This window comes from Loxodonta africana, chromosome 6, assembly GCF_030014295.1.
Source record: "Loxodonta africana isolate mLoxAfr1 chromosome 6, mLoxAfr1.hap2, whole genome shotgun sequence".
In the NCBI taxonomy this organism is placed as follows: Eukaryota; Metazoa; Chordata; class Mammalia; order Proboscidea; family Elephantidae; genus Loxodonta; species Loxodonta africana.
Window position 1 is genome coordinate 61,770,029 of NC_087347.1, and position 24,194 is coordinate 61,794,222.

A 24,194-nucleotide genomic window follows, 5' to 3' on the forward strand; every position below is an offset into this window, starting at 1 on the left:
ACAGAAAATGACATATTTCTCATCTCAGTAGAATGTATTAACATTTTATCTTTTCTTTTTTTTAGTACAACTGTTCTGGGAATGGAAAGCCATGTAATAAAACCTGTAATCTACTTTAGGTTTATCATTTTAGTGTGAAGATTTATTCCCTACCAAATCAAATAAGTTAATAAACTTAGGCTTATATATACAATATAAACAATTAGAATTGTTTGTATTAAACACGTAGTTGAATAAGGTAAGAAGATCAGCTGGAGCTCAAATCATTACTTTTAAACTTAGTTGTTTTCAAAATGTATGGAAATTTAATATAATCTATAAAATTAAGGCTGTTGTATTTGTCAAATTAAAATAAAATAAAGGAAACCTTTATGAATTTAGTCGGATTCATACCAGAGTTATGATGGGAATTTTTTGAAAAGGGTAATGGGCAATGTAAGTCAATAAGCGTTTAGGGCTGGCATAATTAACTCAGGCACGCAGGTTCACTTCAACAAGTACGTTTAGGAGAGTCAAAACAGAGTGTCAAGGTAGCAAGTTTAGGCATAAATACAGTGTAACAAGAGATCTAATCAATTGGGGCAACACAGCAGGGGAAAACCCAGGCAGCAGGTAAATCCTTCAGAATGCAAGTTAGTACTGATAAGAGTAGGAAGGGGCATAAAATCTAGTCTTAGTGCTAGAAGAGAAAAAAAAAAAAAAAAAGAAGAGAACACGGGTTAAATAGGAAAGCCAGACAGCTTATGCAATGAGAGGATTTTCTGGTTAGAAGCTGATTGAACTAAGACATAAAACAAAAGGAAATGAACTGTTTTCCATTCAAATCTTGCTCTTGATGCTATGAATCCTAGTTCTGGTAGGGTATGATAAAATTTGAGGTCAGGGTAGAAATTCCAGCAATGGGAATTAAAAATGTTGAAGTGAATTGGGAAGTCAATTTGGAGAAGTCGGACGTGTTAATATAAGGCCCATCATCACAATTCCTTTACATAATATGTGGGCACTTCCAAAGTGCTTGTGTTTCTTGCCTATCATCAATATGCAGATTGCAAAGGAAATGAAATTAATATTCAGAGGCAATTAAAATAGACTTAAAGATAATCAATCCAAACTAGCATAGTAAGTAACAATAGTAAACAACAAAATAGCTTATCGATTAAAACGAAATGAATTCTATTTTTTTAAATCTAAAAAATACAATGTAATAATCCAAACGATCTGAAGATAATAGAGATAAAAAAATGCCTCATGAAAATGTTAGAAAATAATTTATAAAAAATTAAAACACGGCAGTTAAAACCAGAATCACAAAAAAGAAAGTATTAGTAAAATATGCAACTACATATATTAAAAAAAAATTATTACCACAAAAGATATAATTAATAAAAATACTTCAGTTACTTAAAAGTAAGATTTCAGGAGGCTAATAGAGGAGTAAAGCTCCTTACGCTCTTATTTTTCTACCAGGAGTTACCAAGCTCAAATAGATTGCACCGCTCAGATTCCCAATAGAATTTCCCAAGGATTAAAAGTTCAGGGTATATGCTAGTCTACGAAAAGACTGTATAAATAAGTAAAATAATCTTGTTTTGGGCATTTGGCTTAGTAAGCAATGGTACCTTTTTAGGAAGAAAAAAAGGTCTCTTTCTCTGCATTGGTTCAGCCTGTACTGGGTCAAGACAGAGGGACACAATCAATAGGGCTGGCAGACTGCAGACTAGATTTCAGAAATACTTAACACCTTGGACAAACTACACAATTTATACTGCTACTTTTAAAAAGGGACGTTGGGCCTCAATTCATGATTTAAGTAAGCCTTAAATCTTTAGCAATTTGTATTTGTGAGAGAAGATAAACAGCTTATTGGGAAACATCCCTTGTAGTAACTGTCTCTCCCAAGGACACACAAGTGACAATGGCTTAGCTAGACAATTAAGTAGAGGAAAGAAAAAGCAGACTCAAAGATAAGGAATGTAGTATACAGGACAGTGGAAAAAAGGCATTGGTGAATATAAATTCAATTTCTTTCAATTTTTTAATAATGCAGTAGTAAAGATTTTATGGCTAAATAAAAGATTTTGCATGTCTGCTTCCCTTACTAGACCTGAGTGTCTGAAGGACAGGTGTGTTCTGTTCATTTTTTCTGTCTTCAAAAGCTAGCTTAAGCTGGTTGAATGGACATGGGAAATACAGTATGGAGAGAAGTGAGCTGTCACATTGCAGGGAGAGCAACTAAGGTCACATAACAATGTGTGTAAAACTTTTTGTGTGAGAAACTTACTTGAATTGTAAACTTTCGCTTAAAGCACAATTAAAAAAAAATCTATCCAAAAAAAAAGAAAGCTAGCTTAGTGTCTGACAGATAATACTTTAATGTTTGGTGGCAAGTAATGATAGATAGATAAGAAGAATCGAAGTAGAAGGGAAGAAGAAGAAGGAAAAAAAGAAGGAAGGGAGGGAGAAAGGGAAACAGGATGAAATTTAAGTCTTCCTCCTAGAGTGGGGAGAAGGTTCAGGCCATGCTTTGATTTTTGTTATGGTGATTTATTTAAATGATCCATAAACTCCACTAAAAAATGAACTCTTCATGTTAAATAGTGTTATGAAGTCTTGATTTTTGAGAAAAGCATCCTTTTGTTTAAGCTGATTGAGGATCACTTTGGAGTAAAATGGATAATAGTTCTGTAATGTTGCAATACAGTTTGCATAGATTTTAATTGTATTTTTGAATCATTTGATTCCCTCAATCAACAAACTTTTATTGGTTACTATGTTACTATGTGTCACATACTACATTGAGTCAAGGAGCTCTTAATCTATGAATCTGGCAAACAAACCAATACTTTCAACACAAAGAACACTTCTTAACAAAATTTGTGCACAGGATGCCATGTGAAGGAAGGGAAGTTAATCTATCTGAGGCAGAGAACCTGGTGAGAATTCCTAAATGAGACTGACATTCAAGTTGAAGTTTGACTCATAAGTGGTTTTCCAAGCGAAGAAAAAAAAAAAAGGGTTAGGGGAGGATAAGGAGGAAGGCATTCCAGGTTTACAGAAAATGTTCATAGAAGCTCAAACATGATTGAAACTGTGCTGGATAGATGATTCTGAATAGGGAGGGCAGCAGTAGCTCACTACAGATTTACTGTGACATGCTAAGGACTTTGATGTCTATCCTGAGAGTAATGGGAACCCATAGTGAGTTTTAAAGTATAGGAATGTCATAATAATATTGCTTTTTAAAAATTTAGTTCTGGGAACAGTAGGAAGGATGGATTATTGGAACAGGAGGTTGAGAGGATGAGAAAAGTCTGGAGACCATTTCTGCAATTCAACTTATGGACTGTTAGGGTTAGAACTATATATAGAGTACAGAGGAAAAATTAAATAAGTCTTAAGAAAAATTTAAGGAAATTGAGACAAACTGGCTTGTTGATTGATTTGATGTGAGGAATGATACTCTGGTTTCTGACTTGAATAACAGGTTTTCTTATAATGGCACTGCCAGAGCTGAGCAACACTGATGAACAGATTTCAGTGGTATCTACAGAGTATGAAGATAAATTTTGTTTTGAACTTACTAAATTTAAAACATTTAGTAGATATTGAAGTTGAGCTGTCTTGTGCACAGTTTGATATAGGTCTTCAGCTCAAAAGAGAATTTGGATTTAGAGAGAGAGAAAGAGATCTGAAAGTCTTGCTTATATATGGTAGTTGAAGTTTGGATGAGCCTCCTTCCTGTCATTCAATATAAAACCTTTTGTAGGTAGGCTACATTTACTTCTCACGTTTCATGCTATATTTTTATCACTCATCTTTACAATAAGAAATACTATATCAATGCCTATAACTAGCAGACTGGAGATTGTAGGTAAGAGATAGTATTAGCATCTTTTAAATTTTTCAAGTATACAGGATGCACAATAATTTACACCTGGTTAGGACTGGGATTTCAGCCCATGGCTCCTCATCCAAAGTATTAATTCCCCTTTCACCTGACTCTCACTGCCATTAGTATGTTCTTGATTAATGGTCTACAACAGCCCCATTGCTTAGTATGCCAATAAACCTGATGTCCACCCTAAATTATGTGTTCGATTCCTCTGCCTACTAGCTTGATTCCCTTGATTATGGGCTTGTCTTATCAGAATAGATGAATAATTATCTTACCATTACTTCATTTTGATAACCCAGCACAACTGATGTCCTCACCGTGTATGCACTCAAATATCTAGATGCATTGTTGATAATCAGAAAGTCTTTGACACTGCTTGAATAAGACTCAAATTTCTCATCCAGCCACTGATGTCCAGAAGAACCAATCACTTTTTCTGTGTTTATCTAACTTTCAAATAATCTTAACTGAGAACTTTCCTCCTCAAAATGTCCAGGAATTCCTATAAGACACCTAGCAATGAGTTATAATCTGTTTGAAGTAAGAAGTTAAGCATACCTGTTAGGTGTAACATTAACAAAATGAAATGTAGAGAACAATGGAATTTAAAAGAAACAACAACTCCCCCCCCTGCCCCCGAGCGGACAATGATAATATGTAGAGAAAAGAGGAGAAAGACAGAAAGGAAAAAAATGTTTTCAATGAAATTAAGAAGGGAAAAGATCAGGTAAATTTAATTAAAGGATAAGTACAAGAAGAGGTCAACAAGCAGAATGATAGAAAAAGGTGAAAAGAAGAGGGAAAATGTGCATATTTTCAAGCCAAGGACTTGGTTTAATCTTTAATAGCAAAGCAACAACCTGCTTAGACAACTTAAAAACAAACCGGGTCAACATTCCCCAGGAGATATCCCTATATATTTTCTCTTCAAAGGTAGTTTTATATATTTTGCTTGGGAAAAAAAAAAATCACCCTGTCCAATTTTATTTTCCATTTTTGGAACATAATATCTTACAGTATTTGAAATGGAATTGCTTTTCTTACTATTTTTATCTTATTTGTCAGTCATGAAATGGTATACTCAGTTATTCACAAACATTTATGGAACCTTTAAATCAATTGTTAATATGGCAAATAATCATGAAAGTAAATGACCTAGATTTTTCCTTATTTTTCTACTTATAATACCACATAGATTATTCTGAGATAGGAAAAAATATATATCTTCAGAATTATTAAGGGTAATTCAGTTCAGAGCTGGGCAACATTTCCTTCTACAACCTCTCTCACTAATTGACATGGTTAGCTTCCAAATCATGGATAACATTATGAAGGATGGAAGTTACAGAACACTTAATTGTGTAGTGCATTGGGCAAATCTGTTGCAAAAAGCCTCTTTAGAGTATTGAAAAGCAAAGATGTCACCTGGAGGACTAAGGTGTGCCTCACCCAAGCCATATTTTTTTTTTCTAAACCTCTTACGCATGTGAAAGTTGAACAGTGAATAAGAAAGACTGAAAAAGAGTTGACGTGTTTGAATTATGGTGTTGACAAACAATATTGAATATACCATGGACTACCAAAAGAACGAACAATCTGTCTTGGAAGAAATACAGACAGAATATCCTTAGAAGCAAGGATGGTGAGATTTCATCTCACATACTTGGACATGTTATCATTAGGGACTAGTCCCTGGAGAAGGACATCATGCTTGGTAGAGGGTCAGCAAAAAAGAGGAAAATTCTCAACAGGGTAGACTGACACAGTGGCTGCAACAATGGGCTCAGACATAGCAATGATTGTGAGGATGGCATAGGGCCATACATAGGGTAGCTCTGAGTTGGAACAAACTTGATGGCACCTAACAACAACAATAAGTTTTCAAATACCAGGTCATTATGCAAAATTGGTATTATGAGAAAATGAAGAATGACCACATCTGATCACAAAATGGAGGATGAATGCCTCATTACATAACTGGTAAATTGCATCATTATATAACTGCCAAACCACTGAGGATCATGGGCCAGCCAAATAGACACATAACATTAACTATCAAATCCACTGTTACTCTTGCCTCACACGCTGGCATTTGTTATTGACAGATGTGCTTGGTTAATGCACAAAATAGTCGAATAGTAGATTTTTTACTATTGTCATAGTGCAAAATGTCAGATAATGAGATAATCAGTAAGTGAGGAGAAGGTGTATTGTACGTGGGGTATCCATGAATCAGAACCAACTTGACAGCTACTAACAACAACAACCTGGCAGCCAGGGAAATAGTATTTCCACAATACAGCATTCCTTAAAAGTTGCTTTCCCTTTAGAGAGACACAGTAGGGCTCTCTAATGACTGGACTCATTGACAAGCTACGGTAATCTTCTCTTTATGATTTGCACATGGAGAGGTAAATCCTCTTTAGCAGGCATGAAGGCTTTGTCTTGCCAGATGTCATAGACTGGGACAGGTACATATTAGAAATCTTTCTTGGTAAAAGTGTAATGTGCCTTAGTTTTCTATTGAGTAATTCCATTTTTACAGCCCACATAGATGTATTCAAATCAACAATAATGCCAAGGTCATAAATGATGAATGAAGAATCTGGAAGAGTGATGTGTAACTTTCTAATTTTCTTGGGTGATTTGGAAGTATGATACCACCATATCAGAGGAAGAGTGGTTTATTTACTCTCCATCCCACTTCCATATCTTCCATTACTAGCTATATAATGAATAATGATCTATTAAAATTAAGTCCATTCCTCAATTCATGCCAACTGTCTTCCTTATGTATATTTCCTATAACAACTAAAAATAAACATAAAAAGTTAGAGAATTTTCACATACAAAAATGTTATAAATGGTTGTATTATTTGCAATTTTTTTTTTTTTGTCTACTAGTGCTGTTTTACAATTCCTGAAAGAATTCTAAGTACTCTGCACGTTTCTGAGTTATTTTCCCCCAAATATTGGTATTACATTATATGAATTACTATGGTTTATTGTCCAAAGACAGGGCTATTTGTTCAGGAAATATAGTGAACTCTGAGTATAAGCAACATTAGCTCAAACCAAACAACAAATGGACCTGTTATACACATGATACCATATTATAAGCAGATGGTATCACAGTTTCAGTAGTAATAGAGCTCCAAAGCTATTTTGCAGGGTCTCTGGGTCCATTGGACAGAAGAGCCAACATAAATTCAAAATCTACTGTTATTAAACCTTCCTAAGACAGTAGAAATCCAACTAAAAACAAAAGTTTAATTTACTTAAATAGTTAACAAAAATTTATTGCAAGAGATATATTTTCACTGATTTACAGTTTCAAGGAACATGGTACAAAACATAGTGCCATCAGCATTGTCTAAACATTAAATAGGTGCAAATACACAAAGATTAAAAAAACCAAAGAGCATACTTTACAACATAAATTACAGTACTATAAATATATTTTATGTACATTATACATACTCTTAAGACATTTTAATATACAGCATATATTGTATTGATTTGCAAACTATTCAGTGCGTTAATAATATTATATATCAGAAACAGGAATATATTTGCATCATTACACTTACAGTAAATGATTTAAAATCAATGAGGCCATATTTGGACCAGTTTATCGTCATCATTTAAAGAGCCATTTATCCACTTAGATGAGCACTTATGCATATGGCAATAGTTTTCACAAGCGTATTTCCTTTCTGCTTTATGGTGATGACTAGAAGAGAGGTTGCAGGGGGATGACAGTAGGGTGTGGGGAAAGCAGAGAAGGAAAGAGTGCATGGGGTAAAGGTGGGAAAGCCAGATGACTAGGATGGAGAACCGAAGCTGGAATGATTGGCATCTGAGGAGGAGCCACAAAAGTCGGGTGATTCCCAGGACAAAGCCTAGGTCCTACTGAGATCTGAGGTAAAGATGTTCTGGATAGAGCTGGGACTTGGGAAAGAAACTGTTGGTGTGGTTGAAGTACTTTAAATGTCCCTGCAGCTGCGGCTGCTGCTGCTGCTGCTGCAGCTGCTGCATGCTGCTGCAAAACAGTGTGGTGGATAGTGGTTACAGAGGTAGAACATAAGGGCTGCTGCAAAGGCAAAGGCTGCAGAGTTGTGCTAGGGGGTGGGAGGGCAGCTGGAGGAAAGGTAAATTTGACCTTGTTGGCCAGCATGTTCGGCTGTATGATGTGCTGGTAGGCCTCACATGGTAGGTCTTTGAATTTGTCGTGGTTTTCTAGTGGGATTAATAATGTTTGCTCTGGTAAAGTTAATGGAGCGAGAATTTGTTCGGCTGTTACAAAGGTATGACCACTAACATGTGCTTCTTTGAATGGTAGTGGTGGTTGTGTGTTAAGGATTCCTGAATTATACTGTAGCCACTCGGTTGATGCCTCATTCATCTTTCCTTGTGGAAGGGCCTCAGCCAGTTCACAATGGCAAAAGTATGATTTAGGTTGTGGCTGTCTAAAGTTCTTTTCAATACTGGGCACCTTGGAAGGAATTTGTTTTCCATTAGTATTAATAGTCTCACATCTTTTTTTATGTTCAAACAAGGTATTTTCAATTGCTACTTTTGTTGGAACACTAGCTACATAGGCAGATGTGGAGGGATCACCAGAAACCTCTGAAAATTCACCAGAAGTAATCTCCATGACTGAATGTTCAGTTTCACCATTGGTTTCAGAAGGAAGAAGATTGCTAGGGTCCAAAGTTAGGTTGTGTTCTACTTGGTCTGTGTTTTCTGAGTTACTTTCAATATCTGTAACTTCTTGTGGTTTCATTTCCTCTTTTTTGTCTTTACTTATTAACTCATCTGGGTTACTTAAGGAAGGACTGTTTTTCATGAAATAATTTGTATTCTCTTTAAGATCCAAAGCTTCAAATTTAGTGTGGAATTTGCTTCTTTTCCTTCTCCATTTCTTTTTAGGATTACAGGGAGCAACTGAAGTACTTGATGGCCTCAATATTTCCTCTGGTAAATAATTCTGATGATTTAAACTTTCATCTGAAGGATATGAATGTTGTCGACGTTTTCGATGGTATCTTTCTGATTCGAGAGAATTATAACCTCTTTTAACAGCCTGATTCTGACTCATGCATTTCACATCATTTTGAAGAACTACGCATTTGTGATCTTGGCTACAGCTTGACTTTTTGGCTTTCCAACTACAAAAAGTTCTGGAATATGTTAAATTATGTTTCCCAGAATGTATCATGGTTGCATTTGATTGTCCATTTAAGACAATTGTGTTCCTTCTATAGTTGTTTTTAGAACTGATAGCATCAGTATTATTGTATTTGCTGTTCCAAGTTTTGCACATTTCTTCATTTTCACTTAGGTATGTGGATGCTGATTTGGGCCTTTTATCAGTTAAGTGATGTGATTCTGATAATGACTCTGCAGTTAAATGCTGTTTCTCTGAAATTGTTTCCAGTAGATCTGTCCTAGTTTTATCAGTGTAATTATTCTCCATTTCCATTTTAAAATGAGATTCTAATTCTTTGGTTTTCTCCCCATGATGATGCTGACATAAATTTCTTTTTCTTTTTTTTCTTCTACTTTTATGGAACCAGTGTTCATGAGTATCTTTCAACCTTATTTTGTTGTATTTCTCATGAAGAGTGTCCTGTTTTATTTGCTTTTTAGTGGAATTACATTTTCCTGTGTTTCTGATTCTACAGGAAATATTTTTAAATCTTAGACCTATATCCCCATTTTTTCCAGAATCATAACTCTTAGAGACAGTTTCATCAGCTAAAAGAGGAGTGACTTGAGTATATTCTCTTCTGCTACCTACAATTTCATAATCAGTGAGTCCTGTGACAGATGCGTCCTTGCTTTCTGAAGCTGGTCCCTTGCAAATGTCTTCTTCCTTCTGCTGTGAGTAAAGATCATTTAAGGACAGTTTATTTTTATATAGATTGTTACTTAATTTAGTGGATTTGAAGTCAAAACAGAGGGGATTGCAACTATAAGAGATTGATGGTTCAGTAGTTGTGTAAATCAGCATTTCTGATGGCCACTGAAGAACTGTCGACCCATGTTTGTTAAGCACAGGTACGAATGGCTCACATTGTCTTTTAAATGAATCTGTTTTCTTATGTAAGTTTATATTTTTCTCTTCAGTATTTGAAGGGGCCAAAATCTCAGGGGCGTGATTTTTACTTTCATCTTCAGTTGTGGATGCATCATTGTTCTTAACATTTTCCTCTGTGGTAGCTTGCAAAGACAAGCAATCATTAGGCATATCAGGAAGTGTGGATTTATTTCCTAACATCTCAGAGCTGTTACCATTCAGGGCTGTGTCTTCATTAGTAATAACATCTTCTAGTGGTATCTGATCTGCTCTTGGGACTGAATTTTGGCAACTATCTGAATCAGAAGATAAAAGGCATTGAAGCTGGCAAAATGGAGGTACTAATAATGTATCTTTTTTACTAGAGACTTCTTTCATCTCTTGAGTTTGAAGAGTTTCTTCTTTGTCAGAGCACATTCCCTCTGGTGGATGAATAGTGTTAGCTTTCTCCTCAGAACTCAAAAGCACATCTGTTGATGAAGATAGTTGAAGATGACAAGCACCGGGGACAAATCTACTTTTTCTGCTAAATCCTTTTCCCACAGAGGCATCATCATTGTATTCAGAAAAGGCTGCAGCTGAGGACTCCAGCTTCACTGATGCTTTCTTTGGAAATGCAAAAGAAAAGCCAATTTTGTGCCTGTGAATTCCCAGGGCTTGATCCCCAAGTTGGTTATTTTTTGCTGTGTAATTATTTGAACTTTCTGAATCTGCAGCAACAGCAGTAACATTGTTAGAATTCACTTCACTCTGAATCAAAGTATATTTGAATTCTTCCTGGCCATTAACTGAATCCACAACTTTCCGTGAGATTTCATTAAGATTTTCTCTCACGGTAACAGTTGTTGACTTGAACATGGGGCCACTTCCAGGAGCACTACAAAAAGAAACAAAATTCATGTTAGATAATATACCTTTGAGAAAAAAAAAAAAAATCCAAACACATCTTAGAAATGTCATTATAAGACTTTCTTTTTCAGTTTTTTTGAATCTTTGTAAGAAATATATAATTCTGCACTTAATTTCACGTGGTTTAATTGCCTTCTCCAGTACCACAGTTTTTTTTTCAGTTATTGGTTATTGTTCTGGGTAACTTGGAAATGCTATTGTGAAATTACTTTCACAGCTCATTCCTATGATCTCAACCAGTATGTCTTTACCAAGATTTTGACCTCCATAGCTTTTTCAGTGATGTAGCTAATAGTTGTAAAATTCTCCAAAATAAAATTACTTTTAATTCACAAGTACTTAACATCATTGATACTGTGAAGAAAGTTAAAAAATAAACCAAAACAAAACAAAAACCTCAGTTGTGACTGCAGGAAGGCTAGGAATTCAGTTCAACAATTCAGTTCAACCAGCATTCACTGATAGTCTACCACAGGCCAAGCAGTACACTGTGATGCAAAGGTAAATAGAAATAACGCTAGCTTGAAGAGAGCTTTGGGTCTTTTGGCTATTTTTTTTTATTCTTAATAGTTAGAAATTACAATGAAGTTATAAGTTATAATATGCAGTAAATATAGGATAAAAGACTATTTACTTAACGTGTGAATTCTATGTGTATAGTATTACAAAACCAAAAACCAAACTCGTTGCTGTTGAGTGGACCTCACTCATAGTGACCCTATAGTACAGAGTAGAACTGCCCCATAGGCTTTCTGAGGAGAGGTTGGTGGATTTGAAATGCCAAATTTTTGATTAGCAGCTCTTAACTGCTGTGCCGTCAGGACTCCATACGTAGTATTATGGAACATCATAAATAGTGAGTTCTGCTTAAAAAAAAAAAAATACTGCCCAGCACATAAATGTAAGAAATCTCTAAATTGTGTCCTTACCCTAACAGAATCATGCTGTTCAGAATTTTCTGTTATTCTCAAAATTCAGTTTTCTTAGAAGTTATAAGTGGCCAAAAATTTTGTTAGTTAAATATTTGCTTTATTTAGTATGGAGTGCTCAATTGCCTTAACTGATACTAAGAAACAGCACCACTTTCTATTTCATGTATCCTTAGAGGCATAGAATTTATGGGAAATAAAATAGATTATGAAATATGTACTGTAAACTATGGAAAGTAATTCATATAGAAGTTTTTTTTTAACATATCTTATTATAAACTCTAATTCTCTTATTCTTAGAATTTACATTTTAAAAGGCTGCTTATACTACAGTATTAAATAACTTGGGTCATACAATTCTCTAAAACATAAAATTACACTTGTATATTTTTTTTTTTTCATTTATTACCACACAGAGTAAAAATACCTAGCTGGTACAACTGTATAGCTGTATTTTTGAAGATCTGTTCCTGCACTTGTATTAAATGTAGTTATGTTTGCTTTTAACAGTTCCATACAGGATTCCAAATACATTTATATTTTATTCTTATTTTTTCCAAGTTTTGACATTCCAAACAATATTTTGATATACCAAAATATCATCTTAACACTATTAAGGATACATTAGACTTGCATAAAGTAGCTCTGCTTTAGATAATAATAAGAGAAGGTTTATTTATCTGGGGAGAGGAGGTAGAGACACTATAAAAAGTGATCTTTTTATAATGTTGTCCTGGCCTGAATTCTAAGGTCTAAATTGTTACACTGTTCACATCTAACAGCTGCTCACAGTCAGAAGTAGGTCAAGGTTTAAGAGTTGTGAAAATCTACCAGCCCAGGTGTAGTTTATTCACAGTGAAACTAATTCTGACCTACCTCTGAAGTTCACAAGGTCTTTCTGATCTTTTTTCTTTATCTTAAGGATAATCTCAAATAAAAGTTCTTGAAATTACCATTCGAAAAATAAGTTCCTCTTAAAATTCCGTGAATAACAAAGGTCAAGAGACAGTGCCTTGCTCTCTTCTTCAATTAACTGTTTTGAATTTCATCAAGAAACTGAATAGCTTTATAGCTTTGAATTAATATAGCTTAAATAGAAGCACATTGTGAAATTTATTTTTTACAAACTAAAATTATAGTCATTTTGGCTTTTTATTGAAGAGTGCATTAAATAGGTTTTTGCATAAAATTCAAATTCCAATTACAGTTTACAACCCACAAAGAGCCATGAAAAGGTGGGTGCCTTATTCTGGGTACAGATATAAATGGATTTGTGCCCTTTATTTCTACCTCCCATTTTCTTTTGTCATGTGTTAAGAAAACAGTGTTTCATCGAATACTCACCATACAGTCTCCTTTCTTAGCTCTGCAAGCTGGTGCAGGCGTTGAAGTGCTTTTTCCTGTTTTCTTTCATCTTTCCTGGATTTAGATGCTACATTTCGAGCAAATTCTCTTTGTTTCAGTTCTTTGAGCCTCTATTAAAAAATATGGAAATGATTAATAGTATTTGGGTCTGTGACGACTTTAAAGTTATTGTTGTTATTGTTGGAATTTTTCAATACAGCATCTTTGATCTCATCAAAGGAGAAGGCAATATTCACAATAATCCACATCTAACAAAAGTGTTTTCTGGCACTTATGAAATCATAAAGTATATTATTATACTATATTAAAGGATATATTATACTCATGCTTTAGAAAAATTAGAATTGAAAACTTTCATCTCTTCTTATTGTTTCCTGCTAAGGTTCTCTGCTATCTAATTCAGATAAAGTATTGAAGTATTGGAAACCCTGGTGGCATAGTAGTTAAGTGGTATGGCTGCTAACCAAGAAGTCGGCAGTTCAAATCTACCAGGCGCTCCTTGCAAACTCTATGGGGCAGTTTACTGTGTCCTATACAGTCGCTATGAGTCGGAATCGACTCAACGGCAGTGGGTTTGGTTTTGGTTGAGGTATTGCAAACCCTTAATTTTCAAACAGACTCAATTCACTTGAGTATTTCAGTTATTTTTAACACCTTCCACATATTTCGATGTGTCCTATATTGGAAAGGTATCTGACCCTTTTCATATTTTTGGAAGAATAGAAATCTTATGTTAATCCACAATGCAGATAACCTTGACTGATGTGATTAGAAACCGGCAAACTTCCTTCCCTCAATCATCAGATAAATTTCCAAAATAATTCAAGATCTAGAAAGAAAAAAAGATAGTTTTTCTAGAAATCATTATTATATTGAGCATTATTTTTTAATTTGTATTAAAGGAGGTCATTCTCCAGGTTGAATGCCAGAAAATGACCATGTTGACTTGAATGGAATTGATAAATAGCCATGTATGTGGTATGATTTAAGAAACACCAAAGTAGTTTATGCCTCAAATATTTTCACTGTGATCTTTCATGGAGATAGCATAATAGTTATTAAAATGGCTAAAGCACTATTTCCTCCTCCCCATAACCCCAAAGGCTCATTTTGTTATACAGTTGTGACATGTCACAGTCTTAGAGTAGGACTCTAAGAGGATGACGTATAATAATCACATTTTTATGACGTGATAGAGATTGAAGAATGTCTTAATAAATGCCTTATTATTCACTGATATATGCCAGGGCCTTATTAGAACAATGCCTGGTGCATACATGCCTGCTCAATAATATTTCTTGAATTATCCTGTGAATCATCATTTGTTGTTGTTGTTAGGTACCAACCAGTCATTTCCAACTCACAGTAACCCTGTGTACAACAGAAAGAAACACTGCCCAGTCTTGTGCCATCCTCAAAACCATTGTTATGTTTGAGCCCATTGTTGCAGCCACTGTGTCAATCCATCTCTTTGAGGGTCTTCCTCTTTTTCACTGACCCTCTATTTTACCAAGCATGATGTCCTTTTCCAGACAAGACAACAGATACACCACAAATGTATCCTCATGTGACATTTTGACCATTTCATGGTTCTCCCATTCTTTACCAGAAATGTCCTTTTTAACAGAGAACAGAGAGTATGCAGCCTTTTGGAGGACTGGAGTAGAGAACACAGTACTAGCTGAAGCTTCACTTGTGTGGAGTTAATCAGAATAATTTTTAATTTATTCTATAATTTGTGCCATTAAAAACTATGAACCACATCACCAGGCCTCTTGTGTCTCAGGGCTTTTATAAGCTTCAGCAAGGTGGGGGTCCCAGGAAGAGATCAGATGGGGGGAGAAGAATGAAAGTATTTATTCTCCTGGATCATTCCTGTGAGGTCATCTTAGGTTGGCTGTATCCCTTCATCTAATGCCATCCTCTCAAAAGCTGGGGGAATCTTTGAGACCTTCTCCCCATACTAGAAACTATTCCTGATCAGGAATGGCAACAGTTTCCAATAGCTCCCCCTTATTGTGCTATCTTTGTGACTCCCCTATACCCATATCTCTTTTAAGAGCATCGTTGTAAATAAATTCTTATCGAGTTACTCTACTTTGTGCCCTTTGTGTGTGTGTGTGTGTGTGTGTGTGTGTTTTGGTTGGAACTATGAAAAATTGTTAAAGAAAATTAATGCTCCAAGAAGATGTGTTATCTATAGCGGTCCATGTTCCCAGGCAACATAACATATACTCCCAGGGATAATTATAACCAGTTCTACAAATCACAGTTGCTTTAACAAAGATAAATTATCTTTAAAAAAGGCATATCGAAGACACTGGTCCATAAACTATATCACTTAAAGTACCCATTGGCCTGAAATTTAGCATTTACCCCACATCATGAATTATATCCCCCCAAAATATCTGTCAACTTAGCTAGGCCAGGATTCCCAGTATCGTGTAATTGTCCACCATTTTGTCATCTGGTGAGATTCTCTTATATGTTGTAAATCCTCTATGATGTTAATGAGATGCAATTATCGGTAGTTATGTTAATGAGGCAGGACTCAGTCTACAAGATTAGGTTGTGCCTTAAGCCAATCTTTTTCAAGATATAAAAGAGAGAAGTGAGCAGAGAGACATGGGGACCTCATACCCCCAAGAAAGCAGCGCTGGAGCAGAGCATGTCCTTTGGACTGAGATCCCTGTGCTGAGAAGCTCCTAGAGATATACCATCTCTTATTTGAAAGGGCTTATGGTCTCATAATAAAAGTCATCTGATTCTGAATCAGCCTTAAAATGCGTATCAGCAGTATAAATGGACATCACTATGGAGTTATGAGTATTATGATAAAAAATGCACATAGAACACCTATGTAAAAGCTCCTTTACATTAACTTAACATCATACATTGGTCATTTTCTCCCCAAGTAATGGAGCTAGCAATCATATAGCAAAATTTGGTACCATAAGAAATTTTATCTATTTGTGTATAAATATGGTCATGTCCTCTCAGTAAATTAAAAAGATATATATGTATTTCAGTAATAACCAAACAAGAATGTTACTTTTGTTTATTCATTACATAAATTCAAAAAGCACTGAAGAAAAATTCCTTAACACAGGATTTGAGAACATATGGAAAAATCTATTTCTAATGAACCAGCAGTGTGAGTGTAAGCATATATGTGTGCATTTTCACAATTTTTTTTTGTTCCTTTTATTACCTTAGTACTTAATGATGGCTAAAGGTGGCTGTATTCTTGTGAAGAAAGTCTGTCTTTGGTAGGAACCATCTTAACTAGCTCCAGAGAGCCACAAGTACCAGTGAACTGCAGGTGGGTTTTGTTTTGATCACTTTTCCTAGTTGCAAGGTTGTACTGATACCCCTTAGTTGCAAGTTTGTAAAAGGTGAGGAAAAGAAGAGTCTTCTAAACCCCAGCAATGGGCAAGTGTGGTATATCTAAAGAAAACCAGAAGCACGAACCAGGTCGTGCCTGGCTACCACCGATGACTGCCCTGACAGGGAACACAACAGAGAAACCCTGATGGAGCAGGAGAACAGTGCCACCCTCCTCAGATGAAGACGCTGATGACATCTAAATTTCCTTCCATTGTATACGTTCTAGGGCTTATGCTTCTAGCATCATCTTTTAAGAGGAAGTTGTTATTGTTGTTGTTATGTGTTATCGAGTCAGTTCCAGTTTATAGTGACCTTATGTACAACAGAACAAAACACTGCCTGGTCCCGTGCCAGCCTGACAATCATTGTAATGCTTGAGCCCATTGTTGCAGCCACTGTGTCAATTCATCTTGTTGAGGGTCTTCCTCTTTTTCACTGACCTTCTACTTTACCAAGCCTGATGTCCTTCTCCAGGACTGGTCCTTCCTGATAATATGTCCAAAATATATGAGACAAAGCCTCACCATCCTCACTTCTAAGGAGCATTCTAGCTGTACTTCTTCCAAGAAAGATTTGTTCTTTGCAATATTTCTTTTCCTGGTTTTATACTTCCTAGTTCAAATTAATATATAATCAGTATTATGGTTTCTACAGGCTTAAAATTTCCTTTGAATCTCAGATAGCAGTTTCTATCAAGAACTATTTTGAACAAATTTCAAAAAATCTAAACATACTTTTTATCTTACACAGAAGTAATACTCTCAGAGAATTATAAATCAATCACCATCTCTAATTCCTGAGTCAATTTAGCTCTCTTGAAAGACACTATGCAGTGCATTCTATTAGAATGTTAGCAAATATATTTCTTCAGTGAAGATTAAGATATTCTAGTGAATGATATCACACTTCAATATGTAATTTCCTTCCAGTCATTATTTAATCAATGGCATTATGCTGAGTGAACCTGTGGAAGACTCTTTTTAAAATTTCTTTTCCCATTACTGTCATGAATGTGTATCATTTTCTCATGGCAGCTTTAAAGGCATCTAATCTCTTAATGGCATATCAGATCTGAACAATATCTTTCCCCAAGACCTCTCATTCTTCAAATTCCATTAACTCAAGCTTCTTTTTGTGGACAAAAATCTCTAGTTATAAAAGTCTTTGCAATCTGTATGTGTTATGTGTAAAGCTGATTTTCTGACCATTCAGTGCATTTTCTTAAGTGTCTTGAGAAGTGTCTTGTGCATTGTAAGTGTTCATGAATGCTTGTCAAATTGAATTGGCACAGGATGGCAGTGGTTAACTTGCTTATACAATAGAAGGCTTTAAAAATTTAGACAGAAATCTGCCTAAGATCTTTGGTAATACAGGCAAAGCAATGGAAACTTGAGTGTAAGAGGTAAAGATCCTTTTACTTAAAACAATACATGAATAGCTTGAGTGGTCAGTAATTGTAGAATGGTAAAGAGCCATGGCTCAACTTTATAAGGAAATATTATGCAGCTATTTTTTTTTATTATCAATAATGCTAAGAGGTAGAAAATATTTGGAAAATTCTTGGATTATAATGTTATTAAAAAGTAGTATGTTCATATTTATGCAATATAATTGAAGAAAGTATGTGCATTCACGGAAACCCTGGTGGCATAGTGGTTAAGTGCTACAGCTGCTAACCAAAGGGTCGGCAGTTCCAATCCACTAGGCGCTCCTTGGAAACTCTATGGGGCAGTTCTCCTCTGTCCTATAGGGTCGCTATGAGTTGGAATCAACTCGACGGCACTGGGTTTGGTTTTTTTTTTTTTTTTTTGGTTTATGTGCATTCATACAAGTAGAATAAAAATTCCAGAAAAAAATATACAACACTTTAACAATGTTCATCTTTGGAAGGTAAAAGCAGAATTATTTATTTTCTAATTTCTGTAATATGATATTTTTTTAAGTTTTTTCTTACTAGTATGTTTTACTTTGACAATAAAGATTTACACTGAAATATGAAATATAAAAATGAGATACATTTAAAAACTGAAACAAAAAATATCACTATGTGGATTCTCCAATCATATGTTCTTTATATGCATGTCAAATCCCCCTCATTCTTCAAATATCTGACTTTTTCTTCAGTCACTAATCAGAAAAAAAAACAACTGTTTCTAAAGAATTCATATAATTAGGTTAGGCCCAACCAGGATAACCTTAAAGTCAACTGATTTGGAAGTTTAATTACATCTGCAAAATCCCTTCACAAGCAGAACATAGATTAATGTTTGATTGAATAATGGGGGGAAGGGGTGTGTACATCAATGGCTGGGAATTCTGAGAGACTGTTTCCAACCCTGCCTACCACTGGGAATGAAGCAAAGATGATGTTTAAAAGGAAATGCATTACTCTTAAGGATAAATATGCATGGGTAGTATATTAAAATGTGTGGGTTCTATCTTATAATTAGGCAAAATCAATGCAAATAGCTCTCCTATATATTATTTTATGAATCGTAGTAGAAAACCTGGAATTGTTTTCAGTTGTGTGGGTTAACTAACAAATTTGTGCAAAGAATTTGAATTTGTCCTTGCTTCCCAAGAGAACCTCTAAAAACCATGGAATTCCCTGTTGATTGAAGTGCTTTGTTATCTAAGAAGGCTCCACACCTGACAGGTTATGCTAATGAATTGACTCAAGTGGGAGCTGGCCATGCCAGAAAGATCCACCATGTGCTGTCAGCTGACCCTCAGGGGAGGAAGACATGATTCAGTTGAGTATAACTATGTCATGAGGCCCCAGTAAAGACTCTGGACATAGGAGCTCCTTTGGTTTTCTGTTTGGCGATAGATATCAATGCCCAAAGGAAGGTAGCATGTCCCTTTTATCCCATATCAAAGCTCCACAATGTGAACCCTCATCCTACGTGCCACTTCGTTTGTATCCTTTTTGCTCTAATAAAACTATAATCATGACTATAACTCTTTCCTGACTTCTGTGAGTCATTCTAGTCATAGGAACCAGCAGTTCAGAAGTGAAAGGGTCCGGGGGACCAGCTTATAGCTGGCATCCTGAGGGTGTAGTGGGAAACCTCCAAATTTGTAGCCAGAAGGTCAGAAGTGAGAGTGTCTAGGGACACCAAGTTTGTATCTAGCATTTTAAGTTTTGGAAAGACTTGGTGATTTGGAGAACTGGGCCCTTTAACTTGTGAGATTTGACCTAGTTCTGAGTAGTTAGGCTCAGAGAAAGAAGTACTGCAAGTGCAGCTGGAAGTGGAATAGAATAGATTGATACTGGATTAATTTGATCCTTAAACATTTTTACATGTATTTTGAGGGTGCATTAAGATAGAAAAGCAATAATTTCAAAAAGATTTGAAAAATGTCTTATATGTCAAATATTTTCCTTCTCTTTCAAATGATCAAATAAGATGACAAAATGTAATTAAGGAAAATAAAATTAAAACTGTTCTCCAGACCAAGAAAGTGAACCAGATTTGGACCTGAATGTTTAAAGAAATCCAGAGTATGAAAGGCCAATGAGATTGGATAGAGAGGAAATATAGACAAGGAAAATGGCAGCTAAGAACTCTAAAGTAAGCATGGTGATTCCAAAGGAAAATTCAGAAGATATGCACAGAATTGATAAATGCAAAAATGATAAACAGACCTAGATGTAATTACCAGACTATTTTATTTTAAAACTAAGCTCTGAACAGTTAGATCACTGGGTCTCTTCCAGCCATTGCTTTTCTTCAAGTACGAAGCATATGAAGCTGGCAACAAATTTATTTTATCTTTAAGATTAAAATATGCCTTCTAAAAGATTTGGTGATCTGCCTGGGAAACATTCTAGTATAATTGTTATGACCTGAAAAGAAAACAGGAAGATATCAGACACTGAGATAAGTCGAGGTTGGATAAATAGAAGGAGGCAGCACCACTGGCCAAATAAATCTGCTACTTTAGCAATTATAGAGGTGCCCATCTTCACTAACTACTCAACATACAATCACCTCAAATGGAAACATGCCAACCCATGCATGAACTTGACCCATGAACACAAAGCCCAAAGTCTGCCCTCCAGTCAGAAAAGAAATATATTGGAAACAAACTTACATATTACAGCTCTCTGTATTAATCATCCTAATCCTTCGGCGGGGGGGGGGGGATCACATATAAAGACATGAGCATACAACTGACATAATCAGTTAACACTGAATGTTAGAAGATAAAAAAATGCTGTACACTTGAGTTTCTGAGGTAAAATGATTTTAAATCTTGAATTCTATATTCAAGCAAATGATGAGAGCAAAGAAAATAGTTTTAAATATATCAGGGCTCAGAGATATTGTTATCTGATTATCATAAGTATACCTTTTGTCAGGAAGTACCACAGCCAAAAGAAAAATACATAAGGAAGGGCTACATGAAATATAACAATCAGTGGCAGTTGAGTATTGTTAAAAAGAATCAAAGATGGCAAGAAATTAAAACAAAGTCCTTTGGTTCCTGAAGGCAGGCATAGTCTCTTTCAAGCAGGAGGATTTAGGGACAAAGGTTTTCATTCCCTTCCTTATATGCTCAGTTACCAGCTTGGTTCTGTAAGAAATACTGACTTAATCAAAAATATATATACTAGTATTTGATGAAAAATGATTCTACATAGAAACAGTGCATTGAAGAGGCAATTATAGTTGTAGAACAGAATAAATTTAATGGTATTCTTTTAATGTTTTCAAATTTTCTAACTTACCAAATCTATGACGTGAGGGAAAATTTTTTTAAAAAGTGCAAGCATACTAGGTTCTTTAAGTTTTATATCAAGGGATCAATATGTAAATTCTAGTACTGGTGAATCAAAAATAGAGAAGAAAACATTTAAAGGTATAAAACCCAAAACCCACGCCATTGAGTCAATTCTGACTCATAGTGACCCTATAGAACAGAGTAGAATTGCCCCATAAGGTTTCCAAGCAGTGCCTGCCGGATTCAAACTGCTGACCTTTTGGTTAGCAACCATAGCTCTTAACCACTACACCACCAGGGTTTACTATACAGATATTATATTTAATAGAAATTATAGGTGAATGGGGAAAGAAATGTGGGAGATAAAAATACTAAATTCTTCATCTTTCATAATGGGACATCAGAAATCAGTCTAAAATTAATAAAAACAAAATATGCATAAAGTATAATAATTAAATATATAACTTTAATGATGAAAACTTTTAAAAATGATTAAGTATGGTTATCTCTTGGATAAGGAAACAGGATTGAAAGATAAGAGGAAGAATTTTATGTATTGTGTTGGCTACTCTATATAAGTATTTGTAGGTATTCTATTAACAATTTTCAAATACTGTTTTACGCAACAAAATCTAACAAGATCAAACATCAAAAGAACAATCTTTTAAAATAGAATAAAAATAAACTGGAAGATATTTTATTAACAAAATTTAATGACTACAAAAGAATATCAACTGTCTTTATCACCTTTAAAAATGTAACGGCTCTATTTTAAAACTTGGTCAAGATAGATGGAGTTCTATTTCTAACTCTCAAAGAAAATTGATGAATGAATACTAGAAACAGGCCCTCCTTGCACATTCTTAGAAATAACGTCAAGGCTAAGTCATGACTCAATTAAAATTAATTAAAAATAGCTTAATAAGAAATCCAGGACTTAATTTTGTCATCCTTTTAAGAGACAGTTGTACATGATTTCAAATATTTTAACTCCTAAGCTGATAAGGAAACCCTGGTGGTATAGTGGTTAAGTGCTACGGCTGCTAACCAAAGAGTCAGCAGTTCGAATCTGCCAGGCCCTCCTCGGAAACTCTATGGGACAGTTCTCCTCTGTCTCATAGGGTCGCTATGAGTTGGAATCGACTCAATGGCACTGGGTTTGGTTTTTGGTTTGGTTTTAAGCTGATAAAGCCTTTCCTCATTGGCTCAAAGAAGCAGATTTTATACTCAGGCCAGAACACTTTCTATGTTCATGATGAGGCCACGCTTCCCACTGGCTACTCTGAGCCAATGACTGGTCATGGTAGCAGTATTAATGCAGGCCTATTTCCATAAGATGTGGGACTTCTCTGATGGGTAATTTTAACTTAAAGGTCAATTCTAATGTTAGACTCTACCCAAGCATCCTTTCTTCCCTGTCTTCTTGGCAGGTTTCAGATCTGCATTGTGGTCTGAAGGCTCACACTGCTGTCGGATTCCCTTGTCTATACCCTTTATTCAGATTGCATGTTTGGCCTGAGATTAATCAAATGTACAATCAGGATGCATTGATAATTACTGATAATTGGAATTCGAAAGTGGGAAACGAAGAAGAATCGGTAGTTGGAAAATATGGCCTTGATGATAGAAACAATGCTAGAAATCGCATGATAGAATTTTGCAAGACCAACAACTTCATTGAAAAATGCCGTTTTTTCATCAACATAAACGGCGACTGTAAGTGTGGTCCTCACCAGATGGAATATAGAGGAATTAAATCAACTAGATCTGTGGAAAAAGACAATAGTAACAGCTCAATAACATCAGTCAGAACAATGCCAGGGGCTGACTGTGGAACAGACCATCAGTTGCTCATATGCAAGTTCAAGCTGAAACTGAAGAAAATCAGTACGAACTTGTGTGTATCCCACCCGAATTTAGAGACCATCTGAAGAATAGATTTGATGCATTGAACGCTAATGACCAAAGACCAGAAAAGTTATGGAATGACATCAAGGATATCATACATGAAGAAAGCAAGAGGTCATTAAAAAGACAAGAAAGAAAGAAAAACCAAGATGGGTGTCAGAAGAGACTCTGAAACTTGCTCTTGAATGTCAAGTAGCTAAAGCAAAAAGAAGAAATGGTGAAGTAAAAGAGCTGAACAGAAGATTTCCAGCTCAAGAATACAAAGTAAAGTGTTACAATGACATGTGCAAAGCGCTGGAGACACAACACCAAAAGGGAAGAACACACTCTGCATTTCACAAGCTGAAAGAACTAAAGAAAAAATTCAAGCCTCAAGTTGCAAGAGTGAAGGACTCTATGGGGAAAATATTAAATGATGCAGGAAGCATCAAAAGAAGATGGAAGGAATACACAGAGTCATTATACCAAAAAGAATTGGTCAGTGTTCCACCATTTCAAGAGGTAGCATATGATCAGGAACCAAAGGTACTGAAGAAAGAAGTCCAAGCTGCACCGAAGGCATTCGTGAAAAATAAGGCTCCAAGAATTGACGGAATTGAGATGTTTCAACAAATGGGTGCAGCACTGGAAGTGCTCACTCGTCTATGCAAAGAAATTTGGAAGAGAGCTACCTGGCCAACCAACTGGAAGAGATTCATATTTATGCTTATTCCCAAGAAGGGTGATTCAACCAAATGTGGAAATTATCAAACAGCATCATTAATATCACATGCAAGTAAAATTTTGCTGAAGATTGTTCAAAAGCAGCTGCAGCAGTATATCGACAGGGATCTGCCAGAAATTCAAGCCAGATTCAGAAGAGGGCATGGAACCAGGGATATCATTGCTGATGTCAGATGGATCCTAGCTGAAAGCAGGCAATACCAGAAAGATGTTTACCTGAGTTTTATTGACTATTCAAAGGCATTTGACTGTGTGGATCATAACAAAT

The 24,194-nt window shown here is 35.4% G+C and overlaps 1 protein-coding gene across 1 annotated transcript in view; it reads right to left on the reverse strand.

The window, feature by feature from the left end:
• Positions 1-7,628: 7,628 nt before the first annotated feature.
• ZNF804A (zinc finger protein 804A) overlaps positions 7,629-24,194 on the reverse strand; it is a 312,235-nt gene continuing 295,669 nt past the window's right edge. Inside the window, exons 3-4 of the mRNA XM_003406179.3 lie at positions 13,160-13,290; positions 7,629-10,854 (exon numbers count right to left, since the gene is read on the reverse strand). Coding sequence (XP_003406227.2) covers positions 7,629-10,854; positions 13,160-13,290 — 3,357 coding nt within the window. The remainder of the gene's footprint in view (positions 10,855-13,159; positions 13,291-24,194) is intronic.